Consider the following 27,706-nt stretch of genomic DNA (forward strand, 5'->3'; position numbering starts at 1 on the left):
AGTCACAAGCAGGCCCATATTCACTATTCGAGGTAGCAATCGATTCCCAAATGTATCTGTTATTAACAGGTCAGAGTAGGAAATATAGCAAGAGGTGCTCTCCAAGCAGATTTCAGCTCTTCGGATATTATTGATGTCACTTTCTCCAATTTCGACGACTAGACTATTGGAGATACTGCTAATAACAAAGCTGTCAGTGGATATTTGCAAAGAGTCGGCACTAGACTGTCTATTTTGTAAAGTGAGCTCACTGGGTGTAAATGAGTCAGGAAGCACAACTTCATCAAAGCTTAAAGTCAGCTGTGTAGTATTCATGTTGATGTCAAACCCAACAAGGATAGGTTGTATGGTGTCATTTCCAACATTAGAAGCCTGTATTGCATTGTTTTGAGGTATAGCTATTGCTGGGAAACCATAAAAACTGTTCAATAAGGCAGTGGAATGGGAGATGAAGGTGTTAGAAATCATTGTCCCTAGGTCAGTGAAAGTTTGGAGTACATGATAGTCATCACTTGCGAGATTCACTCTAACGATAGAGGTATCCATCGTTAAGAAACTTCCACCACTGAGTTGTAAGAACTGAGTAGCATTTGCCATCCTGTTCTGAAGAATTAGATCAGATATGTTGAGGCTCTGTATGTCAATGGTTTTGGAGAAGCTTAGTGTTAACATTTCAGAGTTCAAAGACAATTCAAATGAAACAAGCGAAGGCCCAGAGCTGTCTGGGATGAACGTGTCTACTTGCAAAACAGGGATTGGTACTACAGGATTGTTAGATGTATCTTCAAACGCTGATGCTGTCATGGACAAGAATGTAGTATTCCTATCGACAGCTAGGTCAAGATTGCGATTAATTTCATCCAAGTCATTCCGAGATAAAGTTATTACTACCACATTCCCGAGTGTGGTTGCATCCCCACCACTTAGAGTATGTTGTACAGTCGAGCCGTTAGAAGCAAAGAGAGTCACTTGTGATGCATTGTACGTATCTGCTGGTACAATTTCTGAGAACGTAATGGACAGTGTTCCTTCATTCAGGTTAAAAATAAAGCTACTAGCTTCAGGAGACAAAAGATCAACAGTGTAGCTTGTAGCTTGTAGTGCATTCACAAATGAGATCTCATTCACTGGCAAGTTGACTAGATCTACAACAGTACCTTGAGCTACTGAAAGATATGTAGTGTTAATACTCGTTCCAATTGGTGGTGAAGCTAGGATCCTGTTATAATCGATGTCACTGATATTGATGGTTAGAATGGTGGTATCTCGTAAGTCAAATAAGCCTCCAGTAAGAGTAAGACTTGTAGCAGAGCCAAGCTGGTCAAGTAGAGTTATCAGAGATGTATTAAGACTTGAAGCGTCAATAACGTCAGAGAAAGTCAAACGCAAAACTACTCCAGCTCTGTCACCTGGGGCTTCATAGCTGAATGAAACTAAAACTGGTGCGGTTGTATCTTCAACAATGTTGTCAACAGTTGTTGGCATGTTCGGAGGAATTCCTTCAAATAAGTTCCCAGTAGCATCAGTGAAAGCAAGGGGACTGGCTACAACAAAGGTGTCTGTGGCTGATGTAGCCAAAGAGGAGTTTCTCTTCAGGAACGACACATCCTCATCATTGAGTCTCACTACAATATTCAAGCCATCAATTTCCACATTACCTCCTGTGAGAGTGTATGAGACAATAGGTGCTGTACCACTATCCACAATACTGATTTGGGTAGCATTGAAAGATGATGGTACTATTGGTTCAGTAACAGATAACTCCAGAGTGTTGGTATCCAAGTTAAGAACAATTGAGGAAAAGCGAGGTTGAGTGGTATCTGGTTTGTATTTAGCCACTTGTAGAGCATTTTTAGAACTTATCGCCACTACAGGATTCAAGAACACATCAGTAACTGCCCCCACTTCCATGACGAGATAAGTAGTATTCTCAGATGTTGCCAAATCAAAGTTAGCTAAAATATTGTTCAGTGTCACAGAGTCGAATGGTATTGTCAACGTGCTATTGTCAGCTGTTGTAGACGGAGCTAGATTGTCCATGAACCTGTACGAGGAGACGGGAGTAGAACCGTTCTCACTCTGTAGAGTTAGGAGAGTGACATTCAAGGAAGATGGTGGAATGAGCTCATTGAAGTACAAGATTAGCACACCAGTATTCAGATCCAGATCAAAAGATGTTAGGATGGGCCTTGTTCCGTCCAAGAAGAACTCACCCACTGGAAGTGCATTGCTAGATGAAATAATCCCTGATGGGACAAAGTTGGTATCTTGGATAAGACCAGCAGCTAGACTGATAAATGTGTTCTGTGTATTTCTTGCGATGTTTGGATTGGTATTCAGAATGTTGTAATCATTTGGTGCTAGGATTACTTGCACAATAGATCCATGCATGCTTCCAGAAGCAAGAGTCCCGTTAGTCAGTACTAAACTGGTAGTAATTCCTACTGTAAGGACTTGGCTGCTCTGGATTGTGACCTTTGTCAGATCTATGGTGTCAACGAGAACCGTCTCATCAAATGTGAAAGTCAGTAGACCTGAGTTTAGATCGAGAGAGAAGTTAGTGAGTCGAGGTGCTGTAGCATCTTCAAGATGAATACAAGCTATCAGTCCCTCCTCAAACGGAATCTCCACAAGGTTTAGTGCAGCCATATCGAGTACTGTATTATTGGTGGCAGAAAGGAACGTTGAATTCTCATCTTGAGCTAGAGACATCATCAATTTCAGAGCATTCAAATCATCATAGTGAAGTCTATACTCTATTAGAGACGCAGAATTGGTAGATAAGGGGGTACCTCCCATTAGAGAAATAAATGATGAACTGGAGCCATTAGTTGCGTTTTGTATGACCAGCTGAGTAGGATCAAATGAAGTTATATTCACAACTTCCGAGAAAGAAAGAACCAATTTACCAGCATCAATGTCAAGAGTGTAACACTCAATATATGGTCGTGACTCATCAGGCGTAAATTTAGCAACTGAGAGAGCACCTGAAGATGGTATAGCAATAAGAGGGAAGTTATTTGTTGCTTGAGCCGCTATATTGATAATCGACAAGTATGTATCATTTTCTGAAGTGGCAATGTTGGGATTGGCCTGTAAGCTTTCAAGGTCTGTTAGGCTGAGTGTGAATTGAATGTCAAAGCCATCGTCCACTGTGGCTACCAAATGCATGCCAGTTGTCAAAGTGTATTGATTGAAAGTATCAGAGCCATCTGCATCAGTCTGCAATGTAATTCCACTTGGGTCGAATGCAGATACCCTCATTACATCATCAAATGTGAGATTGACCATTCCTGTGTCCATGTCCAGATTGAAAGAGGACAACCTTGGTTGAGTGGTGTCTGGAATCACAAGCTCGGCTTGGAGTCCCATGCTAGATGGTATAGCAACAACTCCGTTCCCAACAATATCCGTTAGAGCTGCTGAACCAATTGAGATAAATGTGTCGCTGTTGTCATTGGCGATATCTGCATTCCCTTTCAAATCAATTATGGTCTGAGGGCTGAGCTCGATAAGAATAGTAGTTCGGTCAGACGATATAAACGAAGCCACACCACCACCCAAAGGTACTAGTACTCCTGCATTCGACATGCTTTGGATTGTGAATTGGTCAAGTGCTATCTGAGATATGTCAACAGGCTCATCAAATTGCAGTTGAATTGTGCTGTCCGTGAGCGTCAATTGAATGAATCGTTGCAGTATAACTTCGGACATGTCAGCTGTATATCCTGCAGCTGGTTGTGCATTAACACCGTTAGTAACAGGTACTGCGTCAGCAACAAGCATTGAGGAATAGGTAATATAGGTATTTTCAAGACCCGTAGCCAACCCATCCAAAGCCTTGATATTGATCACGTCTTGCTCAGTTAGTTGGATTGTCACTTCACTGGCAAGGAATCCTGTAGTTAAGAGTACTCCTCCGGTGAGATTATACTCAACTGTTGATAGAAAAGCGTTCTGTAAGGTGATAACTTCTGGGATAAAGGAGCTGAGGGTAACAGGATCGTCAAAACGGAGCGAGAGCTCTCCTGAGTTTAGATTGATACTGAATTCTATGAGACCCGGGCCAGTTGTGTCATCGATGAATCCTCTAGGAAGGACTCCTAAAATTGCTGCACTAACAGGGTTCTCAGCCATATCTAACAGAGAATTCTGGGGTAGACTCAAGAAGCAGTTTGTAAATGTAGTACAGAGTCTACTGTCAAGTTTGATATTAGTTAGATCATCAAAATTAAGCTGAACAACAATTGTAAGCCCATTTCCACTAGATGTTAGTCCACCAGTTAGGTTGAGAGTGGATTGAAGTGGTGGGCCTGAAAATGACTGCAGAACTGCTCCAGCAAAGTTGAGACTGCTGGCACGAATAGTTTCAGAAAAGCTGAGTGTCAAAGTACCACTGTCAAGGTCAAACTCATTAAATTCCACTAAAGTTGGGATTATTGCATCAGGGCTGAGTGAACTGACTTGTACAGAGTCATTAGCTGGTCTTGCAACTACAGAATTGTTAGCAAAGTCCATTCCAAAAACAGAAGTGACTGAAATAAAACAGTCACCACGGCTTGTGCACAGGTCTAGCCTATAGATCTCATTCAAGTCAGGTGTGGAAAGTGCAATAGCAATACCAGATGTAACTGTTGGATGAGTAGTAACGATTCCGCCTGTCAATGAGAAGCTAATAATTGGGTATACAGAGGAGTTTATTAGCATTAGCTGGTTGAGGTCAATTGTTGTGACTTCCAGTGCTTCGTCAAAGTACAACTCTATAGTACCATTAGAGAGATCAACAAAAGCTGAGATAAGTTCAGGACGGGTGACGTCTTCACTGATATTGAATGGAGCCACTGCCTCAAAGAATATATTAAAATTTTCAGATGTATCGGCTACAGCTCCTTCTTCCAGCAACAAATAGATATTTCCTTGGGACAACGACTTCAGTCGATCAAGATCTTGAGGCATCAGTGTCACAGTGAGAATGTTCAGCATTGATAAGCCAGTGATTTGCATCTGTAGGCTGATTGTTGTTGTTGCATTAGCTGGATTGGTTGAGTCTATGAATATCCATCGATTTCCTTGGATTGATGTTGCATTAATGGGCTCATCAAATGTAGTGACCAACTCTCCTTGGTTTAGATCTAAGGAAAATTCAAGAATGATTGGTCCTGAGGCATCTTCGATTATAAAGTCAACTGAAATGGCATTATTCACTGTAATCTCCTCAATGGCGACTCTAGATGTATCCAATACAGTGCCATTAGCAACGGTGAGATATGTGTTGTTAGTAGTTGCACCTAATCCTGCAGTGCCCTTGATGAAAATCGAGTCCTCCATAACCAAACTAATGGTAATTATATCACTGAAGATATTTGCACTAATAGAGCCTCCAGTTAGTTTCAGAGTCATACTAGGATTTATAACGCCTGTGCCAGAAACAAGGGTGAGACCTGTCACATTAAAGGTAGTTACATCGATTGCCTCATTGAAAGTCAATGCTAATGTCGATATATTTAAGTCTAGAGAGAAGCCAACTATTACTGGAGCTGTTATGTCTGGTAGTATATAAGATGCAGGTATCGGGTCTGCTGGCGTAATCACAAGATTTCCAGCAACATCAGCAAACGCTCCATCAAGAGTAAGCACAAACAATGTTCCTGATGCAGATGATGAAGTGGCTAGCTTGATTGCATTCAAATCTTGAGCACTCAGTTGAATTTCAGCCGAGTTGACAATGTTTAACGGCATTGTGGCAACAGTACTTGTTGTCAGAGAGAATTCGATCAATGGGGACTGAAGATTGTCTTGTATGACGATACGGCTTACATTCAGAGTTTCAATATCTATATTCTCAGAGAACACCAGAGATAGGATAGCTTGTCCAAGGTCTAAAGAAAAGTTGGTTACTATCGGAGGATCTCTATCTGGAACAACAAAATCAGCTTGAATGCTGTCATCTGAAGGTACTGAAATAATTGGATTGCCAGCTATATCTACAACTGTGTCCTGGTTGAGGGAAAGGAATGTGGTCGACTCATTCCTTCCAAGAGATGAAGACCCCTTGATGAAGTTGAGATCGCCAGCAGGTAGGGGTATGAGGGATACTACAGAGTTGTTTTGTGGAAGTGTAATACTTGATAACATCCGTCTCTCAATGGCTGTATTATTATCTCTAGCACTTTGTAGTGTTATCTGAGTTGTGTCTAAAGTAGAAGCTTGTACTACTTCAGAGAATGTCAGAGACAATACACCGATATCAAGGTCCAGTGTAAATCCTTGTAGAGTGGGATTAGTTTCATCTCTAAGCACGGAGCCAACCATAAAAGGAGCAGTTGGTAAGATTGGATTGAGAGTGTTTCCACTCAGATCTCTGACAGCAATTGCATCAAACGTGACATAGGTGTCATTAGGAAAGTTTCCTAAATCATTGCGTGCCTTAATTGCATTCAAGTCTTCAGGGAGAAGCTGAATGGAGACTTCAAAGGTAGAGTTCGAGACTATCCCGTCTGTTAGTTGATAGCCAGAGGTTGATCCAGGCAAAGGTAGAATTGAAATGGCAGTAAAATCAAAAGTTGATGTATTCACAGTTTCTGAGAAAGTGATGTTGAGGAGTCCAGTATTTAAATCCAAATTTATTGAGAGGACACCTGGTTCACTGAAATCCTCAGTAACTTCCGAAACTGCCAATGATGTACTTCGTACTTCAGCTGTATTTCCGAAATAGTCTGAAATGAAGCCTGGCAGAGTAGATATAAAAGTATTGTCTGTATTGGTTCCAATATTTTCTGTTAGACGAATTAATTCTAGATCTGTATTGAGTAGATCAATTACAACAGTTCGGCCATCAGGAGAGGACAGAAGTGAGTCAGCATCAGATAGTTGAATAGACACTGTGGCTGCAGTGGCATTAACATCATTTGTAATGAAAATGCTGGTGAGTTGAAGTGAAGCACGATCGACCGCTTCATTAAAAGATAGATTGAGAGAGCCAGCATTCAAATCAAAGATGGCATCAAGCAGGACAGGTGATGAGGAGTCACCGAGGAAATCAGAAACAAGTTGAGCTTTACCATCTGTGATTGGTAGGATATCGTTACCACGGTAATCATCGATATAGTCTGCTCTCAAGATCAAGTAGGTGGTAGTATTATCCACAGCAAGTCCGGCTATTGTGTTGATTGTAATCACATCTAAAGGTGACAAAGTAATATCGACAATGTGACCATCGGAACTAGATGATAGGCTTCCCGAGGATAGCTCAAACACCTGGTCTGCTCTGGATGTACGCTTGCTCTGAAGCCGCAATGCTGGAGGATACTGTGTAGTGACATTAACAACATCACTGAAGGTCAAAAGCAAGTGACCAATGTTAAGATCGAGAGTGAATTTTTCGAGGATAGTGAATGTTATCGCAGTCACGTCTTCAATAAGTGTTACTTGTCCATCAACAACTTCCAGACTTTCCACGAATGCTGTATCAGTAAATCCTCCTGATTCTATTGTTAGGTAAGTATTATTGACTGAGGTTCCAAAGTTGTCATTGAGTTTAACTGCACTGATGTCATTCCTTGAAATTGCCACAGTGATCACAGTGTCTGAATATTGAGTGTTAAGTACTACTCCATCTTCCAACCTCCTCACAATTCCAGCCTGTGATAAATCAGAGTGCAATAGAATGCTAGAAACGTTGAAGAGATGCACAATGACTGGCTCATCAAATGTAAGAGATATTTCTTCTTCACGGAGGTTGATTGAAAATGAGGCTAGAGCAGGAGGCGTTTGATCACTAGTGTAATTAGCTACTGGTTGTCCATTCACTTCACTGGCACTCCTTTGGGTGTAAGATGTATCCAGGACATAGCCAGCAGGAGCGGAGATGAAAGTGGTAGTATTGCTGTTAGTACTGTTGCTCAATTTCAGTGCATTTACATCCCCATCGAGCAATTCAACCACAATATCTTCAATGTCATTACTCACAATGTTCCCTCCAGTGAGACTGTACATCACGTCCGACTCAGAAATGTTATTGTCAGAGTGTAGTGTAAGAGAAGTCAATTGCAGGGTACTCACATCAACAGGCTCATTGAAGTGAAGAACTAGAAGGTTGGCATTAAAGTTGAAGTCAAATGCAAGCAACACTGGTCCATTTTCATCAGCAATCAGATCTCCAACGATAAATCCAGGGAATGCTTCGAGAACGGGATCAAATGAATTTCCACTTGTGTCCACAAGGAAATTACTCGATGCTACAAAATAGCAAGTTGATCTGATAGTGCAAAGTGTAGGTTCACGTTTCACAAAGTTGAGGTCTTGTGCATTCAACCTTATAGTAAGTGATGTACCGTCAGCACTAACCTGAGTGCTACCACCAGTTAGATTGTACGAGTGAAGGGGATCTTCAAACAAAGACTGAAGTCTTGCATTCTCTATGTTCACACTAGATACATTGACAGCCTCAGAGAAGCTGAGTGTAATCTCTCCAGTTTCCAAGTTGAGTGAATCAACTGATAGAAGCATTGGTGATGTAACATCTGCAATGAACTTTGAAGCATTCAATTGTAAAGCATTTCCGTTGGTCCTTGGTGTAACTGGGAGCCCCACTGAATCCTGAATAGTCTCATTGGTGTAGGTCAAGAAGCAGTTTGTAGCCGAAGTACACAATGGGAGAAGTTTAATGGAGTTTATATCATCTGGATGTAGATTGATGGTCAGAACTCTCCCGTTGATGGATACACTGATGTAATTCACGAGGGAGTAGCTAATGGAAGAGAAGAAGCTTCCTTGAAATGATAACTCCTGTACAACCAAGCTGGACAAATTAACAAACTCATCAAAGGACAGTATTAGCTGATCATTGTTCAAATCCAACGCAAATTCAATAATATTCGGATTTGTAATGTCTAAGTCGAAAGCTCCAGCCGGCAATACTGTGGGCACAATGGAATTTCCATTCGTATCTTCAATGGCATCAACGGTTATTCTCAAGAAGGTATTCTCTGCACTGGAAGCTAGGCCATCGATACTTCTCAGGTTGCTTACATCATCCTCACTGAGCTCAATCCTGACAATAGGTGAATTAGCTGTAGAAATTCCACCACCACCAATGAGTGTATACCGAACAATAGTACTGGCGGCCATGTCTTGTATGGTCAGTGCTGTTGGTTGTAGAAGACTGGGATTAACTGTCTCTGAGAATGTCAGGGAAATTTCAGCTGAGTTCAATGATAACGTGAAATTTAGAAGTTCAGGTGGGTCAGTATCAGGTATGTATGAAGAAGCTGAGAGAGCATTGGGGATAATTATGTCTGTAGCTCTATTCTCAGCAGGATCAATTACAATACCTTCAGACACACTGATATAAGTGGTGCTGATTGTAGAGCCAATTGCTGGAAGTGCTTTTATAGCATTTTGTTCGTCTTCTGCTAACCTCAAGAGAATAACATCTGGAAATGGGTTGGAAACGTTAGCATTAAAAAGTGTGATAGCTGGTCCAGAGATTTCTTGGCTTCCAAGAAGAAGCAATGCAGATGTATTGTAACTAGAGAGTATAATTGGCTCAGAGAAAGTGAGGTAGATAAAACCTTTATTCAAGTCAAATGTGAATCTGTCTAAACTTGGTCGAGTAAAATCAGCGGTGAAATCGGATACATTCAGTACTAAACCACTTGTGTCGAACAGGTTACCCCTAACATCTTGAACAAGGTTCTGCTGTGCAATGAGGTAAGTGGAATTCTCGGTCTCCCCAAGAGGAGGTAGTAATCTGATATTGTTGATTACGTCAACGTTTATTCTCAAAGTTGGGGATGGTACTGATGTGACAAGGCTGTTTCCAGTCAAGCCAATTGAGACGAGAGAATCCGTCGAACTCGCAGAAAGTGTGAGAAGTGATAGATTAAGTGTACTTGGTTCAACCACTTCATTAAAGTAGAGAACAACATAAAGTGGAAGCATTCGGTCATCCATCTTAAAATCAAAAGCAACCAGTTTAGGAGGGGAGATGTCAGAGACTGTATTGGAAGCTGGGAAGGGATCACTGATGGGAATCACTTCGCTCATAACTCCAGCCAAGTCAATGAAAGTACCTACTGAGAGTGCAATGTTAGTTGTAGAAGGCGCTCTGCCTAGAAGATCATTGATTTTAATCCTATCTAAATCAGCATCATTTAGAAGCACAGTAACTTCTCGGTTGCTAGTAGCAATTGCTTGGCCTCCGGATAGTTGCACTCTCTGAGGGTCATTTCGATTGGGCAGGAAGGTGATCCCAGTGAAATCAATTGCTGACACATTAATTGGCTCAGTGAATGAGAGGAAGAGCATTCCTTCATTGAGATTGAGATCAAAACTGAACAGCTCAGGTGGTGTTACATCGGGTTCGATATTTGTAGCAACAATAGCAGACGTGTTGCGAATACTAAGCACTGCATTTCCAGAAAGATCAGTTGCAAAAGTGGGCGGGAATGAAATATATGTCCTATCAGCAAACACTTCACTGGTTTTGATGGCATCAAGGTCCGAACTGGAGAGAACTATTGTAAACACATTGTTGATTTCCTCACTAGCAATACTGTCAGTTAGTTGATAATTAGTTGAACCAGCTGCTTCGACAGACACAGAGCTTTGGATTAGGATATCACTAACAGCAACTGAGGAAGTATTCAGTGCCTCATCAAAAGTAAGAGCGATTGTTCCTAAATTTAAGTCAACATCGACATTCTGTAGACTTGGTCTAGCATTATCAGAAATTACACGAATAGCTTGTTCTGATGTTGTTGCTTCGATACGAATGTTATTTGCATCTATCACTGCTCCCATTTGAATGCTTAGGAATGGACTTTGCACAAGACTCTCACGACTCTTGATTTGATTTAGGTCATTATCAGTAAGCTCAATTCGGATGCTTGACGTCAAATTGAACGTTGCATTGACATTGGACTCAAGAATAGAGTTAGTTAGGCTATATGATTGTGTTGCAGTTGCCCCATCTTGAAGAGTAAAGCCGGAAATCACCACCATGGTACTATCGATAACTTCATTGAACATAACTTCAAGAATTCCACTGTTGAGATCCAGGCTAAAGAAACTAATAAGGGGAGGTGTTGAATCAATCACTGTCGCAGACGAATTAAGAGGTTGGTCTGCATCAATTGCAATGAGCCCATTGCCGAAGGAGTCTAAAACAGCACCGGAGGTAATAGACAAGAATGTTGTATCAACATCACCAAAAGAAGGATTTCTCTTGATAGCATCAGAGTCAGCTTGCAGTAGAGTTACGTAGACAATAGCGGAGGTAGTATTTGGTGTTATAACACCACCAGCCAGGGTCAGGGAGACGGTTGATGCATTTGTTGTAGGACCATTCTGCAGTGTTACTTGTGTCACATCCAATGTTGATACGTTCACTGCCTCACTGAATTCGAGAACTATAGTATTTGTGCCAAGGTCTAAATTAAATGCGACTAACACTGGATTGCTGTCATCTCCAGTAAAGTTCATAACTTGGAGCGTAATACTGTTTACGTTGAGACGAGCGAGATCTTGAATTGCTGTTGATATTATTCTGAGGAAAGTGCTGTTTCTGTTCGTTGCGAGATCTGCTATTCCCCTAATGTCATCAAGATCACCTCTAGCAATATTATACTCGATGATGTTACTGATAGTTGTGAGAATGGGTCCAGATGTAAGTGGATGAGTTGCTACTGGCATTAGTTCAGAGCTTTGAAAGGTCAGAGATGGATGATTCAAGGTGGAGCCATCGACAATGTCATCAAAAACCAAAGTCAAGAGGCCAGTGTCTAGATCAAAGTTGAACATCAACAGATTAGGACTAGTACTGTCTCGTAGGAACAGGGATACTGTTATGGTTGTTGACATCAGATAAATATTTCCAGAAGTATCTTCAATTGCACCTGTGTCTACTGTCAAGCTAAAGTCTGTGCCCAAAGTTGTTACTCTCTTAACTTGTTCAAGATCTTCCAAAGAGATGGTAATTTCGACTACTGTCTGATCAGAGCTAGCATATCTAGCATCACCAGAGGATAGTGTGATACTTTCTGCTGACGTTGACTCTACAAGAGTGAAGCTTCCAAAGAATATTGTTCCTGTATTGACTGGCTCGTCAAAAGTGATTGTCATAACTCCAGAATTTAAGTCAAGCGATGTGAATTCATTGAATACTGGTTCTGTAGTATCTGGAATAAATGATCTCACTACTATTGGATCCACACCATCAAATACCGGTATAGCGGGGTTGTCACGTGAGTGACTTTTACCAAGGTCTGTTGCAATATTTGCCGTGTAAGTGATGTATGCTGTCAGATTGCTTGTGGCTAGACCTTCTGTTGATTTCAATGCATTCGCATCATCTCGTTGTAACTGGAGAACGACAAGCGTATCTTCAGTAGTAGCTTCGAAAAACGACAAGGTATGATTGAGTGTGGAGTTGAAAGAATCACGTATAGTTATAGCAGAGGTGCTAAAATCTTGAATCGGCTCATCAAATTCAACTACAAGGACGTTTGAGTTCAAGTCGAGATCAAAACCAATGACAGTAGGACCAGTAGCATCTCCAGTTAAAGTACTAACTACTGCATTTAAGGACGTAGTTGTCAACTCGGCTGTGACTGGATTGTTGGCAAAGTCTACAATTATTCCGGCTGGATATCTGATATAGCATGCCAGTTCAACAACACAAAGCGACCTTGTGGTTTTAATGGCATTCAAGTCAACATTGGTTAGTTGGATTGTCACCACAGGTCCTAGTGAAGTTACCGATTCTCTACCTGTAAGAGTATAAACTTCTCCAGACGACAAATCACTGGCTTGTGAGAGAGTAATATTCTCTGCTATTAGGGAGTCTGGCCGAACAGTCTTTGAAAATCGCAAAATCAAGGTTCCAGAATTGAGATCTAACTCCTGGAAGTCGACAAGCTGAGGAGGATTGGGATCTATTACCAGAATGTTTACTTGAAGTGCAGTGTTGGAAACAATGTTGTTACGGCTCATGTCTTGAACAAAGTCTTCTGTGAAAGACAAGTAACAGTCAGTTTTATTTAGACAGAGAGTGTTAGAGAATAGTTTGTTAACACTTTGTTGATCGATGGAGACTTCTACAACATTTGAGTCAACACCGTTGCTTGATCCTGAAAGTGAAACACTTCTTAAAGGATTCATCGAAGCATCTTGTATGACAAGGGCAGACACATTCAGTGTGTCTCTTACATTCACAGTCTCACTAAATATCAGTGTGAGGTTACCAGTGTCGACATTGATGATGAACTGTAGAAGCATTGGCTGTGATGTATCATTTAGCACTTGAGTGGCCATGAATGGCATTGAAAGTAAGATAGGAATGATTGATACTCCACTGATATCTCTGATGCCATCTGAATCGATTGATATGTAAGTATTGGCTTCACTTGTACCAAGATTTCTGAACGCTTTGACTTCATTAAGATCCGAATTCGATAGTGTGATTGTCAGAGTTGTGAAGTTGTCTGATGAGATGATCATGCTGTCGATGGTAACTGATTGGACACCACTTGGCTCGTTGACGAGGACAAATGATCTTGAATTCACAGAGAAGACGTCTATAACCTCATCAAATGACAATGTCAAAACTCCATTGTTCAGATTTAAACTGAATGCAGTAAGTACAGGACCAGTTGTGTCAGCAATAATCATATTCACTTCGGTGATAGTGGACTCCAATGCATTTCCAGCCAGGTCTTGAACAGAATCAGGTTGTACTAGCAAGTAAGTGTTGTCTTGTTGAGTGGCTAAGTCTGAATAGAATTTCAAGTTATTCAGGTCTGTTTGATCGAGGGTGATTGTAACAAGTGATGAATCGGCCAATGTACTGACTGTAGAAGCAGGAGTGATATCTACAGTTGGTCCAGCAGTTACATTCGATGAAAGTGTGAAACCCTCTACGTCTATTGTAGAAATTATTACTGGTTCTGAGAATTGGATCACGAGCGTACCGTTATTGAGATCAAGATCAAAGCTCAATAGAGAAGGTGCGTTTCTATCCGCAGTAACAGATGATGCAGGTATTGGATCAGTGAGCTGCTCAAACATGATATTGGTGAAGTCGAGCACAAACATATGAGGGAGCAAAATGAATGTGTCTGATGGAGATGTTCCGAGTGCTTGATTGAGCTTAATCTGGTCACCATCTTCCAGAGACAAAGGTAAAATGATCTCACGTGCATCCATGGTGGGCACAGGAGTATTCTGGAGGGTGTAGTTAAGAGTTCTAGCTACAGAACTTCCAAGTAGAGTGATTTGATTAGGCATCAGGGTTTGAGCTCGAACAATTTCACTGAAAGTGAGAATTAGTGAAGAAGAATTCAGATCCAAAGTAAAATTGACCAGTTCTGGTGGTGTACTGTCTGTAATGAAAACTGAAGTAGGTCGTGCTGCAGATTCAGGTATAGGGACAAGAGAATTTTCAGAGGTATCATCAATGGCAGAATCATACACTACAAGGAAAGTAGTGAAATCATTCTCAGCCAGGCCAGGCAGCTCCTTTATATTGTCCAAGTCTGCAGCATCAATCTGCACAGCTATGGTATTGTTACTTGCCGGCAGATTCAATAGAGAAACGAATGTATAGCGTACTCTGGGGATTCGATCACTGTCGATCAGCTCAAACCTGCTGATATTGATGCTTGCTCCATTGACAACCTCTGAGAAATTAAGGAATAGCAGTCCTGCATTGAGATCTAAGCCAAAGGACAGAAGTGTGGGTAAAGTTTCATCACCAGCTACTCTACTTGCAGGCAAGGCAAAGGAGGCATTGATAGGTATGAGCTGGTTGTTAACCAGGTCTCTTGCAGTTGTATCCATAGCAGCTAAAAATGTATTTTCATTTGAAGTTCCCAGATCACCAAGAAGTTGAATAGCATCGAAGTCGGCACTGGATAGTCTAAGCTCAAAGGAGGTGAAAGATAGTTGCGTCACAGTACCACCTGTTAGAGTTACGTTGACTGCATCAGAAATATGCGAATTCTGTAGAGTTATACCACTGGGATTTATACTTGTGGTATTCATTGCTTCTGAAAAGTTGAGAATGAGGAGCCCTATGTTCAGATCAAAGCTGAAAGAATTCAGCTCAGGCGCAATTAAATCTGGAATGAATACATCAACCATTTCAATTGCTGATTCAAGACCATTGTTCGCCAAATCCAGAATGGCATCGCGAGCAATATATATGTAGGTGTTGTTGATATTAGTTGCTAGATCTGGCTGTGCCTTGATTTCATTTACATCAGATTGTAGCAATTGAATTGTGATTGCTTTAGCATCCTGAGATCTTGTCACCTGTCCACCCGATAAAGTTATGCGATCAGAAACTAGAGATGTTAGAGAGCTCTGAAGAGCTATGTTGTCAATGAGGAGAGTACTTGAATTGAGTACATCATCAAACGTGAGCGAAAGTGTTTCTGCAGTGAGATCAAGACTGGAGCTTACAAGAATAATTCCTTGATTATCAGGAATGTACACATTTACGGGAAGAGCATTTCCGTTAGTGATAGCAATTACATCACGGCCAGCATAATCATTGAAAGCATCAGCGCTCATTATGAGGAAAGTGTTGTTAGTTTCAGTAGCCAATCCACTGATTTCACTGACTCCAACTCTGTCCTGAGACGAAAGCAGTATGGTCACTGTCTGAGAATCTCCGCCAGTTGTGAATGAGTCAGTTAGTGTGTACGACAAACCAGGAGCAGATTCACTGCCACTCTGAATAGAGATTGCCCTAGGATAGATAGAACTGACATCTATTAAGTCGTCAAAGGTTATATTCAGGAGACCAATATTCATGTCCAATGTGAATGCTGTAGCTATAGCTTGCGATTCGTCAATTTGCACAGATAACACAATATCCAACTGATCAGAATTACTGTTCATAGCCACATCCATTAGAGCACCAGCATTGATCGACAGGTTAGCTTCAACTCTTTCATGGTCCAAGAAGGTGAACATTTTGAGCAACAGTGCATCCTCAGATGATAGCTGAAATAATATCTGTGTTGTTATCTCTGTGAGAGAAATTAGCATTCCACCAGACAGTGTAACCACTGCTGATGAATTTGAAGAAGAGCTGATCGATACTTGTGAGGTGTTGAATGTAGTGGAAAGGACAGGCTCATCAAAGAAGATAAAGAGCACATCACGCTGAAGGTCCAACAACGCAGATGTAATTTGCGGACCTTGTTCATCAGGTACATACACAGAAAGAAGAGCATTGGAAGTAGAAATTGGAGACGTGGGATTTGGTGGGTGTGCCAAATCTTGAATCAAGGAAGAAGTTACAGACAAGAAAGTTGTTGTATCCATGTCAGCGAAAGGTGCTGCCTTTAGAGCATTGGCATCTTCTGTAGTCAGAGCAATTGTGATAACTCTTCCATTTTGGGAAGAGGACGATCCTCCTTGAAGTTGATACAGTAGAGAAGTGTTGGTTTCATTCTTACTAGCTTGAATGGTAATGGCAGTAACTTGCAGTGTAGATACTTCCACAGGTTCATCAAAAGTGAGAAGTAGTTGATTGCTGTTCAGATCAAGAGTGAAAACATTCACTTGGGCTGGAATATTGTCTTCAATGAGGTCAGTAACTATTCTTCCTTGTTCTAAATTACTGGCATTGGATAGTGGGTTGCCGGCTAGATCAGTTATGAAGGAAGGCATTACCCAAGCATAGCAATTACTTCGGAAAGAACAGAGATATTGTTGACCCTTTATGATGTTCACATCATTATCACTGAGGATGAAACTAATTTCTCTTCCACTTGTAGAAAGTGAGATTGTTGCATTGGGAGTATAGTTTGAGAAAGGATCAGCAAACAAAGATTGGAGGCGGAATCCAGATACATCAAAATTGGTAATGTTCACTGGCTCACTGAAGCGAAGTCTGATTTCCATACTGTTGAGATTGAGCTCTACAAACTCTACCAAAACAGGTAGATTCTTGTCAGGGATTATTTCTGCTACTGGAAGAGCAATGCCATCTTGTCTTGGAATCAGAGAATTTCCACTAGTATCTTGGACGGTATCATTGGTATATCTGATGAAACACATAGCAGGTGATGTACACAACTCGGGTTGTGCACGCAAAAAGTCGAAGTCACTGCTGTTGAGAATGACCAGCAGGACACTGTTTCCTTCCAGAGTGAATTCTGCTGAACTCAGTCTGAGTTCATTTGAGAATACAGATAGTCCATCTTGAATGACAATTTCACTGATCCTAAATGTTTCCAAGTTAATGGCCTTGCTAAAGGAGAAGCTAATCGTCCCTAAGTTGAGATCTAGGGTGAAGGAACTTAGCCCTGGACTAATGTCATCTCTGCCGTATTCAGTTGCTCGTACAGCTTCATTTGGTGCAATGGCTTTTATACGCAATCCATTAATACCGTACACTGTGTAGGATGGCATGGAGAGGTAGGTGGTGTTCAGCGAGTCAGCAAGTCCAGTAATAACTTGAAGATTGATAACATCAAATTGTGTAAGCTCAAGCAGAAGCGCATCGGAATCAACCTGAGTTAGTAGTGTACCACCGGTGAGTGTGTACACTAGAGCACTTGAAGGTGCAGACTGCAATGTGAGAAGAGTGGAATCGAATGTAGCCACACTCAATGCTTTACTGAAAGATAGAGATATTAGTGCCGGATCAAATTGGATAGTGAATGATACCAGCTCAGGTTCGTTTGTGTCTTGAATGATATTCCCCTGAACACCAGTAGCAATCTCGGCAAGTCTAATGGTGGCAAGATCCAGAACGAAACGGCTTTCAAGAGTGAGAAATGTTTGATCAGGAGATTCACCAATACCCAACATACGAATGTTGTCTTGCAGAGATTGATTGATGGAAATGGAGAGAATTGTGCTACTCTCAAGCGAATCTATCGGAGAGATTGATGGCAACCTTACATACGAAATATTTCGCTGTACAGAGTTTTGAAGAATAACTCTTTCAGGTGTTGCGGTGGAAGCATTTACAGACTCACTAAATGTAAGGATGACCTGACCAGTATTATAGTCAAGTATCCAATCCACTAGTTCAGGAGGTGTGAAGTCACCAGTTATCGAGTTGATTCGCATAATTGGAGTAGTTTGCAATAAGAACCCAAACAGATCGATGAAAGAGTCTGAGAACATCTGTATAAAGGTAGTGTTGATAGCTTGGAGTAGTGGTAATCGGAAGAAAAGTTCATCCAAATCAGTTGAACTCAGAGCAATTTCCACATCAGGCCCGTTCATTGTGTTTGTGATCATGCTGCTTGTTAGGTTATAGGCTACTGCCACAGAGGTATTGGTTGACAGTTGAATTAAGGAGACATCAGTTGAGCTCACATCTATTTGCACTGGTTCACTGAAGTGTAGTACTATTGTGAACGGATATGTTGCCAGCCCACTGCTCACAGCATCAAATGACTCGAGAATAGGTGGTGACATATCTCGAATGGGGGTACCGGCAATCATCAAGGAATCTACAGTGTTGATCGGATTTCCAGCTATGTCAGCAACTGCGCCCATTGATACCATCAAGTAGCAATTGAATCTGTTGGTACACAAGTTGGAGTCTAGTTTTAGAGCATTGAGATCGTCTCTTGTCAGTTCAACTGTGGCGACAGAGCCATTCGTTGGCTGAGCAAAGCCACCACTAAGAGTAAGAACATTTATTGGAGGTGTAAGGTCACTGACCAGTGATATCAGGCTGTAATTGAACGAGTTGACATCCACAACTTCATCAAATGTTAGAGTTACGAGTCCTTGGTCAATATTTAATTCAAAGACAAACATGTTGGGAACTACGCCATCCGGATACACGAAGTTCACAGGGATGGCTTCACTGAAAGATTTGCCTGTTAGCAAGTTTCCTGCTCTGTCAGTCACTGATCCATTAGCAATGGCTAGGAAGGTGTTGGATGGCGAACCCAGGTCTGGAAGATACTTGACAAGATTAGAGTCTTCTTCAGTCAATTCAATAGTAATCACAGCACCCATGGTATCAATCACGTTGCTAGTATCTCCATTAAGCGTCAGAAGAGAGGTGGGTAATCCATTGTTAGTGTTCAGCAGAGTTAGCCCGGAAACATTGAAAGTAGAAGATAGGACTGTTTCAGAGAAGGTAAGAATCAGATTAGCTCTAGTCCTGTTCAAGTCTAGTACAAAACCAATAAACTGTGGAGATGTTGTATCCTGAATGTACTCCGATACTCTAATAGCGCTTCCATCAGGCAGTTCCAAAGCAGCAATGCCGTTGGTATCTTCAAAAGCTTCAATCTGATTTCTGAGATAAGTTGTTTCATTAGAAACTGCGAGGCCAGGGATATTTTTGATAATATTGAGATCGGATTCTGACAGAAAAATTGACATTTCCACACTGTTTTCAAGTGAATGAGTCCCCATTGTCAATTGATGCTGCTGGCTCAGAACAGAGAGCTGTCTACTCTGCACTATTAAACGGTGGATCATGAGCGTGTTGCCACGGATAGTCTCACTGAAAGTTATCACGAGTTCACCTGTATCAAGGTTGAATGAAAAGGAAGAAATCATGGGCGGAGTCAGGTCATCTCTGAGGCGGATAGCTTGGAGAGCTTCTGTGAACATTAGTCCTTCAATAGCATTTCCATTAAAATCTTCTGCTGCAGAGCTAAGTAGAGACAAATAGGTATCACTTTCATTTGTCCCCAGATTAAAGTCAGCTTTGATTTCATTCAAATCTTGTTCAACCAGGAAAATAGTGTAAATTAAATTGTTCATCGATGTTTCGAAAATACCACTTGAGATAGGAAATTGTCGGTTCGAATCGAAATTCAGGATATTCGAATCTTGAAGAGTAAAATCAGTCACGTTGAAGGTAGTGAAGTCAACTGCTTCTGAAAAACTAAGCAAAAGAACTCCTAGATTGATATCCAGTTCAAATCCTTCTAGACTTGGTCGCGTTGTGTCTGGAGTGAACATTTTTACAAGCTGTGTTGTACTTCTAACATTAAGATTGGCTGTATCAGCAATGAGTTCTGCTGTTATTGATACATACGTTGTGAGATTGGACGTTGCAATCAATCGGTTCGATTTGATAACATTAAGATCAGTTGAAGAGATTTCAATCACTACTTCGTAGCCATCATTACTACTGGTGAAGCCATTTCTGAGCTGGTAAGTGGCATTGGGATTTCCCACTTCTCCAACAAGAAACAAGCGAGAAATGTCAAGAGACATTACATTGACAATGTCATCAAAGGTCAAAAATATTAAACCTGCATTCATATCCAGATCGAAAGATGTGAGGGACGGTGGTGTGGAGTCTTCAATGAAAGTAGTTAATTGTAGCGGAGGTGATGCAATGATGGAATTTTCTGCAGTATCTCGCAAGGTTGCATCAGCAAGTGTCAAGAAGCTATTTGTTACTGAGGTACCAATGTCAGGGTTGAGTTTAATTGCTTGAAAGTCTTCATCGCTGATTCTTATACGAATCACTCTCTTATCAAATTCGTCAATGTAAGAAACTTGCTCGGCATCGACAGTCAGTGTGAAGTTAGATCCACTATTTGCTCTCTGCTGTAGAGTAATTCCATCACGAACTACAATGGCACTCAATGGTTCATCAGCACTAATTTCTAGTATCCCTTGATTGATATCAAGCAAGCTAAATTGAATATTACTGATACTTGGTGGAGTAACATCCGGGAAGAAATTTCTCGCAGGAATTGGCTCAGCAGGGGGATTAATAAAGTTGTGACTATTCGTATTCATCACGCCACTCGCTCCAACGTCACGAATAAATGTATCATTATAGGTGATGTATGTATTGGAAGGTTCTGTTGCAAGGTCAAGTCGTGCTTTGATGGCAACTACATCAATGCCTTGTAGTAATGTCTCCACAACTGTAGATGGATTAAGAGTGAGTCTATTGATATTAATTAGTGTGTATCTGGTAGTCTCATTCAAGTCACTCACAAATGTGAGCGCAGTTGGAACAAAATTTGCGGAGTCAATAATCTCATCAAATGTGAAAGACAGTTCAAGAGTTTCCATACTTAGGCTATAGGACTGAAGCTCTGGAGGAGTAGAATCGGCAATAATATCCAAAGGAACATCTGTATTTAAGAATGTGCCAGTAGCTTCAACAGGTAATACCGAGTTGCCTTCAATGTCCATAACCAAGTTGGAAGTGAATCTGAGTGCACAATTGATTGTTTGCCGGCAGAATTGTGAGCTGGCTTTTACTCGGTTCAGATCTTCCAATGAAAGTCGTATAGTTACCATGCTACTATCATTTGATATTACACTTCCTCCAGTCAGTGAAAATCCAATTGCACCAACCTCGAAAGATTGAGCCAGAGTGAGCTGAGTAAGGTTGAAAGACTCAGCTCTGACTTCCTCAGTAAAACTTAGCACAATATCTCCCGTATTGAAATCAAATAGTTCAAATTGCAATAGCTCTGGACGAACCATGTCCAGTGAGAGGCTTAAAGCTCGCCTTGCTCCGCCATCAGTTATAGGATCAACTCTTGCGCCAGTTGTATCATTGGCAAATGCAGCATCAAATGTAAAGTAGCAATTTGTTAGCGAAATACAGAATCCACTGTCAACTAGTATAATGTAGTCTTCCAAGCTGAGGTCCACTACAACAGAGCTGAAGGTTGATAGTGTAAAAGTGGAGGATAGGAATTGGAATCTATCTTCTGTACTTGGCCTCAAGGCATTACTCTGCAAACCGCCCCTGAGGATGTCTATACTAGCTGGATCTAGAGCTTCGTTGAACTCAAATACTACTCTTCTTGCCATTAAATCAACAACGAATGATCGCAGGAAAGGATTCTCTGTGTCAGGTGTGTATAAAGATGAAACAGTGACTGAAGGTATTACTGGATTGCCGGACATATCGCTCACAGCACCTGAAGTGATGAAGATGATGGTATTGTTTTGTTTTGTGGCAAGCTGAGGGTTCACTTTGACAGAATTCAAATCAAAGTCAGTAAGGAATACTTGCAGCCTAGATGAAGCATTGAGCATAGGCGTTGCTAAGCTCAAGGAAACAGAGCTGTTGTCAACCTCATTCACAAAGGTAATTTCTGAAGGTGACACACTCTGCAGATCAACCGTTTCACTGAAATCCAAAATGAGACTGCCGGTATTGAGATCAAATTGCACATCGACAAGCTCAGGTGGTATTTCATCAGGGATGTATAATGTAGCAGGACCCACTGTTATAGGGTCAGACACAAGGTTTCCAGAAGCATCAGCAATGACACCAGGTAAAATCTGCACATATGAACTTGTTAAGCTCGTAAAGAGACCTCTGTTGGCAACAATGTCATTAAAGTCTTCAATTCCGAAGTCAATGATAACCTGGTCACCATCAACTAAACTAGCAGGAGAGCTTGCATCTGTTAGTGGTAAAGCCTGACCTCCATCTGCATTCTGCAGTACAATGTTGGTAACATCAAGTGTGGAGATACTCACAGACTCGCTAAAGGTAAGATAAATCTGACTGACGTTCAGGTTTACTGAGAATGATACAAGCGTTGGTGGTGCTCTATCGGGGATGTATACTGCTGCTTGAGTTGCTTCAGCAGTTTCAACATATGCATTGTTGTAGTAATCAGAAAATGAGCCCATGCTGATATTGATAAATGTAGTGTTCATGGAAGTAGCTAGATCGCTTCTCAAGACTAATCCATCAATGTCTTGAATATCGAGATTGACCGTGATAATATCAAGATCAATAGGGGATACAGACGAGCTCTGGAGTGTGTAAAACGAATCAGTAAATGTAGAGTTTGCTTGCAGTGTGATGCCAAGTAACATTACTGAGCTGGAGTTGACAACTTCATCGAATGTTAGTAAGATTCTGGAAGCAGTCAAATCCAAAGTGAAAGATAGCAGTACTGGACCAGTTACATCCATCACAAAGTTATTAGGCTGTTCAGCTAAAGAAGATGGGAGAGCAATGATGTTGATACCTGCTGCATCTACAAAAGCGGTGCTCTCATAGAAGAGATAAGTGGTGTTGATGTTGGTTGCAACGTTCCTATCAAGAGCCAAACCAAATAGGTCATCAGAGCAAAGGCGCAGGATCCTGGTATTTAAACTCTCTTCTTCAAAAGAGCCACAGTTGAAAGTGTACACTTCATCTATCGGTGCAGTATCAGATGATTGGATGAACAGTGATGTTGGATCAAACCTATCCAAGAGTATAACTTCACTAAAAGTGAACCTTAGCAGCCTATCGTCTAGATCTAACTCATAGGAGAGCAAACTAGGAGGAGTAACATCTGCTGTGAAGTTTGTTACTATAAGGGCAGATTCTGAATCAATAACAAATGCAGAATTCCAAGCAGTATCAAACAAAGTGTTGGAGTTAACAGTAATATAGGTCTTGCTTCTTCTTGTAGCAAGTGATGGGATACTCTGAAGAGATAGCAAGTCTGTCATTGAAAGGTTTATTCGAATACTGCTGAGGGAAGTAGACACCCCATTGCTATCAACGAGAGTGTATGAGCCGTTACTAGGAGAAAGAGTGATATTTACAGCATCCTGCAGTGTTATGCCAGTGACATCAAAGGATGTAAAGTTTACAGTCTCTGCAAAGTACAAATCCACAATTCCACTGTTCATGTCAAGGTCAAATCGCAAAAGTTCAGGAGACGTCATATCAGACACGAATATTGTGACATTCTCAGATTGCATTGCTACAGTTGCAAAAACAGGGTTGCTAGCGAGATCAGTTATCGTTGTGTTTGTAATACCGAGGAATGTGTCTAGTGGAGATGTAGCCAAATCAGGTAAAGACTTAATAATATTGAGATCTTCTGCAAGCAAAGTGATAATAGCTGTAGAGCCATCACGAGAGCGTACAATAGAACCTCCAGTTAAGGTAAAATTAGTGCCACTGTCATCTTCATTGGAATGTAATGTTATGGAATTGTAAGAGATCGAGCTCACATTGATAGCCTCAGTGAAATTGAGGTTCAAGATTCCCATGTCCAAGTCAAGATCGAAGGTATCAAGTGTTGGCCTGGTTTGGTCAGGAATGAAAGTGTCAACTTGCAAAGCTTTACCGTCTGTTATAGCTAGACCATCATTTCCGCTTGTGTCGTCAATCACAGAAGCTCTCATGGTGAGGTAAGTATTGCCCATCTCAGTAGCTAGACCTGGTAGAGAATTGATATTCACCATGTCATCCAGTGATAGTGCCACCACTATTTCTGCCCCATTCATACTATTCGTAGTAGATTCTGCAGAGAGTTCATATGATGGACCGTCGCTAAGGTATAGAGAGGACTGTATCACGATTCCAGTTGCATCGAAAGTATTTGCAGCCGCTATTCCAGAGAAAGTGAAAACAAGCACTCCAGTCTCCATATTGAATGAATATCGGGACAAAGAAAGAATGGCTCCCCTAGGTGTGTAACCACTTGCTTGAGTATTATTAATGGTTGTGATGAGTTGATTTCCAAATAAATCTGAAATTGATAGAGGGTCCACTCTCAAGTAGGTTGTTTCTAAAGAGATGGCAAGTGATGCATCGACTTCAATCAAATCTCCATTATCAGCACTGAGTGTGAAAATAGTAGGCACAAATGATGAAGTGTCACCGAGCATTGCTGTTGTTAAATTACTGAGTCGAAATTTGCAGCTAGCTTCAGAGCTATTAGAACAAAGTTGGAAGCCGCTGTATACTACATTGCCAACATTTGTTGGTTCATCGAAAATCAGTGAAAGTTCTAGAGTCTGTAGGATGAGTAAGAATGAATGAAATTGGGGTGGAACTACGTCGGCAAGGTAAGAGTTCACTCTTATTACTGATGCAGATGATGGAACACCAGCATTATCAGTAATGGTGCCGGGAGCTAGTGAGATATAAGTATTATTTTCTGTAGTTCCAACACCGATAATCTTAAGCATATTCACATCAAGCGGGGTGAGAGCGATCTGAATCACTGCTGATGAAACTTGAGTGAAAGTGCCCTCTGTTAGGGTGTAGTTTACATTGGCATTGGTGAGGAGGTCTTGGAAGGTAATGCCAGTTACTAGCAGAGAGTCAGCTAGTACTGGTTCATCAAACATCAAGGTGAGTGTTTCATTGCTGAGATCAAAGTCAAAGCTCGAGAGTAAAGGAGAAATGATATCAGGATGGAAAATGTCCACAATACGTCCAGGAATTGCTTCATCGATTGGAGTTAGCAGATTTCCTGAAATATCTGCAATTGTCTCAGCGAAAGCAGTAATAAAACAGTTCCCTCTTTGAGTACAAATGTGTAAGCTGTCCCTAATGTTGAATAGATCGATTGGGTCTACGATGAACGAGAAGATATGGCTATTCTGTATGCTAGTGCTGATGCTTCCTGTCAGATTGTACTCTTGCGTGGGTCTGTCATGGAGACTTTGCAGCATGATAAATTCTGGGTGGAATGAAGTAACATCTATTGTCTCAGAGAATTCCAAGACAATCTCACCACTGGACACATTGAAAGAAACAAATTGAACCAATTCAGGACTGGTGACATCGTTAGTGAAACTTCCCGGTTCATCTGGCCCAAAGGCAAACACTCCATGTCCAACCATGTCCATAGTGGTGTTTTCAGGGAAGCTGAGGAAACAGTCATTGCTCACATTGGATGTGCACAACGGAAGGAATTTGATTCCGTTCGAATCGGTTGAACTTAGTTCGATCTCCAGGACAGGACTATTTCCAGAAACAACTCGACTGTCAGTTAAACTGTAGTTGACTGCAGAAGAAACATTTGATTCCTGCAGGAATATATTCTGGATTATGAGTGTCGATGCTCGCATAGTTTCATCAAAGCTCAAGCTAATTATTCCAGTGTTGAAGTCAAAGTCATAGGAGAGGAGGCTAGGTCTAATGTCATCACCAATGAAACTTTCAGCAGGTTCAGCTCGTACAGATGTAACTGGGAAAAGACGATTGTTGTTCATGTCGTACACAGCATCAGAGGCTATGGTGAGGTAAGTTGATGATATTCCAGTAGCCAATGAAGTCATTCTACGTATCTCATTTGCATCGTCAGAGCTCAACTCAAATACAATAACTGAATCGGGCACAATCGTAACCACAGTGCCAGCTGTGAGCTGTACAGATTCAGATTGGCCACTCAAGACCTGTTCACTTTGATAACTGATTAGTTCTATCGTGAAGGTACTAACATTTACAGTTTCAGAGAACCTCAGTGTGACGCGGTTGGTTGTAAGATCAAGAGAATGTCCTTCCAATGTAGGTCTGATATTGTCGGGCTCAAACTCTGCTGAAAATATAGCGTTATCAGTAGGTATAAGCACACTCGATATTCCAGCAAAATCGATGACCATAGATGTAGCAGATGAAATGTATGTTGTCGCCTGTGAAACAGCAAGGTTGGTCATTGCCTTGACAGCATTGGAGTCATTCCTGCTCAAGGAAATCATAATTATTCCATCAGAGAGTAGTGAAACTTCACCACCAGATAAAGTGTACATTGAAGTACTACCATTGGCAGAGTTCTGCAGTGTGATAGCCTGTAGATTAAATGATGTGAAGTTCACAGGCTCGGAGAAAGTAAGAAGAAGGATACCGTTATTTCCTGCTGTTAAATCCAAAATGAAGCTTGTTAAACTAGGCGGAACAAAGTCAGCGGCAATACTGAGAGCCATTACAGCATTGGAAGCAGGTATTTCATTATTAGTATTCCCGTAAATGTCTTGAATGGAGCCCATTGGAAGAGTTAGGAAGGTGGTCGATGGAAATTGTCCAGTGGGTGGATTGAGTAAGATCATTTCAGCATCTAGAACATCAATGGTCAATATGACTTGTGGTGATAAGCCTGAAGTAACACTAGCTGTTAGTAGCGTGTAAGGAGAACCAGTACTGTCATTTTGGCTGGACTGAAGAGTTAGAACACTTGAATCGAGGGATGTCCCATTAACCGTCTCAGAGAAGTAGAGTATCATTTCAAGTCCAGTGCCAACAGTATTTAGATCAAATCCCAACAGAACTGGTGAAGACAAGTCAGGCACAGTTAATTGAGGTGCTAAAGAGTTGACAGCAATAACCATGTTGTTGGCAGAGTCTTGCAGAGAAGCAGCTGTGAATGAAAGGTATACATCACTGCTTACTTCATCCTGTAGAGACACTTTAAGCTGATTCAGATCATCATTGTCAAGAACAATTTGTATCTCAGTACCATCAGTGGTGTTGACGAATCCAGCATCACTTAGCGGTATTACAAGAGGTGGAATCAATATACGGCTGTTGATAGTGAACTCAGTGACTTGAATGGTATCAACAAGAACGACTTCGGAGAATGTGAGGAGAAGTGATCCAGAGTCAACATCAAGTGTGTAGTTAAGTAGCTGAGGAGGACTGAGATCAGGAATAATATTCGAAACCTGTAGAGCAATATTTGGAAAGATTGAAAGCACATCATTTCCACTCATGTCCATTATAGAGCCACCTTCTAGGCTCAGGAAAGTGTTGTCATTTGTAGTGCCTATCAGAGTGGCCAGCTGGAAGAAAGTTATGTCGGCAGGAGACAACTTCAATGTCAGTATGCTTGAATAATCTTCAACAACTGAGAATCCATCAGGATTCAGCTGGCGGGGTGGAGTCATTACTTGTTGCAAAGCATTTTGAGTGCTCTGAATAGTGATACCAGAAACATCAAAGGAGCTGGCATTGACAGTTTCAGTGAATGTTAGCAAGAAACTACCA

The 27,706-nt window shown here is 41.3% G+C and overlaps 1 protein-coding gene across 1 annotated transcript in view; it reads right to left on the reverse strand.

The window, feature by feature from the left end:
- The window catches only part of LOC135337542 (uncharacterized), a 127,513-nt gene that overhangs the window by 51,586 nt on the left and 48,221 nt on the right, over positions 1-27,706 (reverse strand). Inside the window, exon 3 of the mRNA XM_064533474.1 lies at positions 1-27,706. This exon is cut by the window's left edge and continues 51,586 nt beyond it; it is cut by the window's right edge and continues 45,598 nt beyond it. Within this exon, the coding sequence (XP_064389544.1) occupies positions 1-27,706 (27,706 nt within the window).

This window comes from Halichondria panicea, chromosome 6 (genome assembly GCF_963675165.1).
Source record: "Halichondria panicea chromosome 6, odHalPani1.1, whole genome shotgun sequence".
NCBI classification, from domain to species: Eukaryota; Metazoa; Porifera; class Demospongiae; order Suberitida; family Halichondriidae; genus Halichondria; species Halichondria panicea.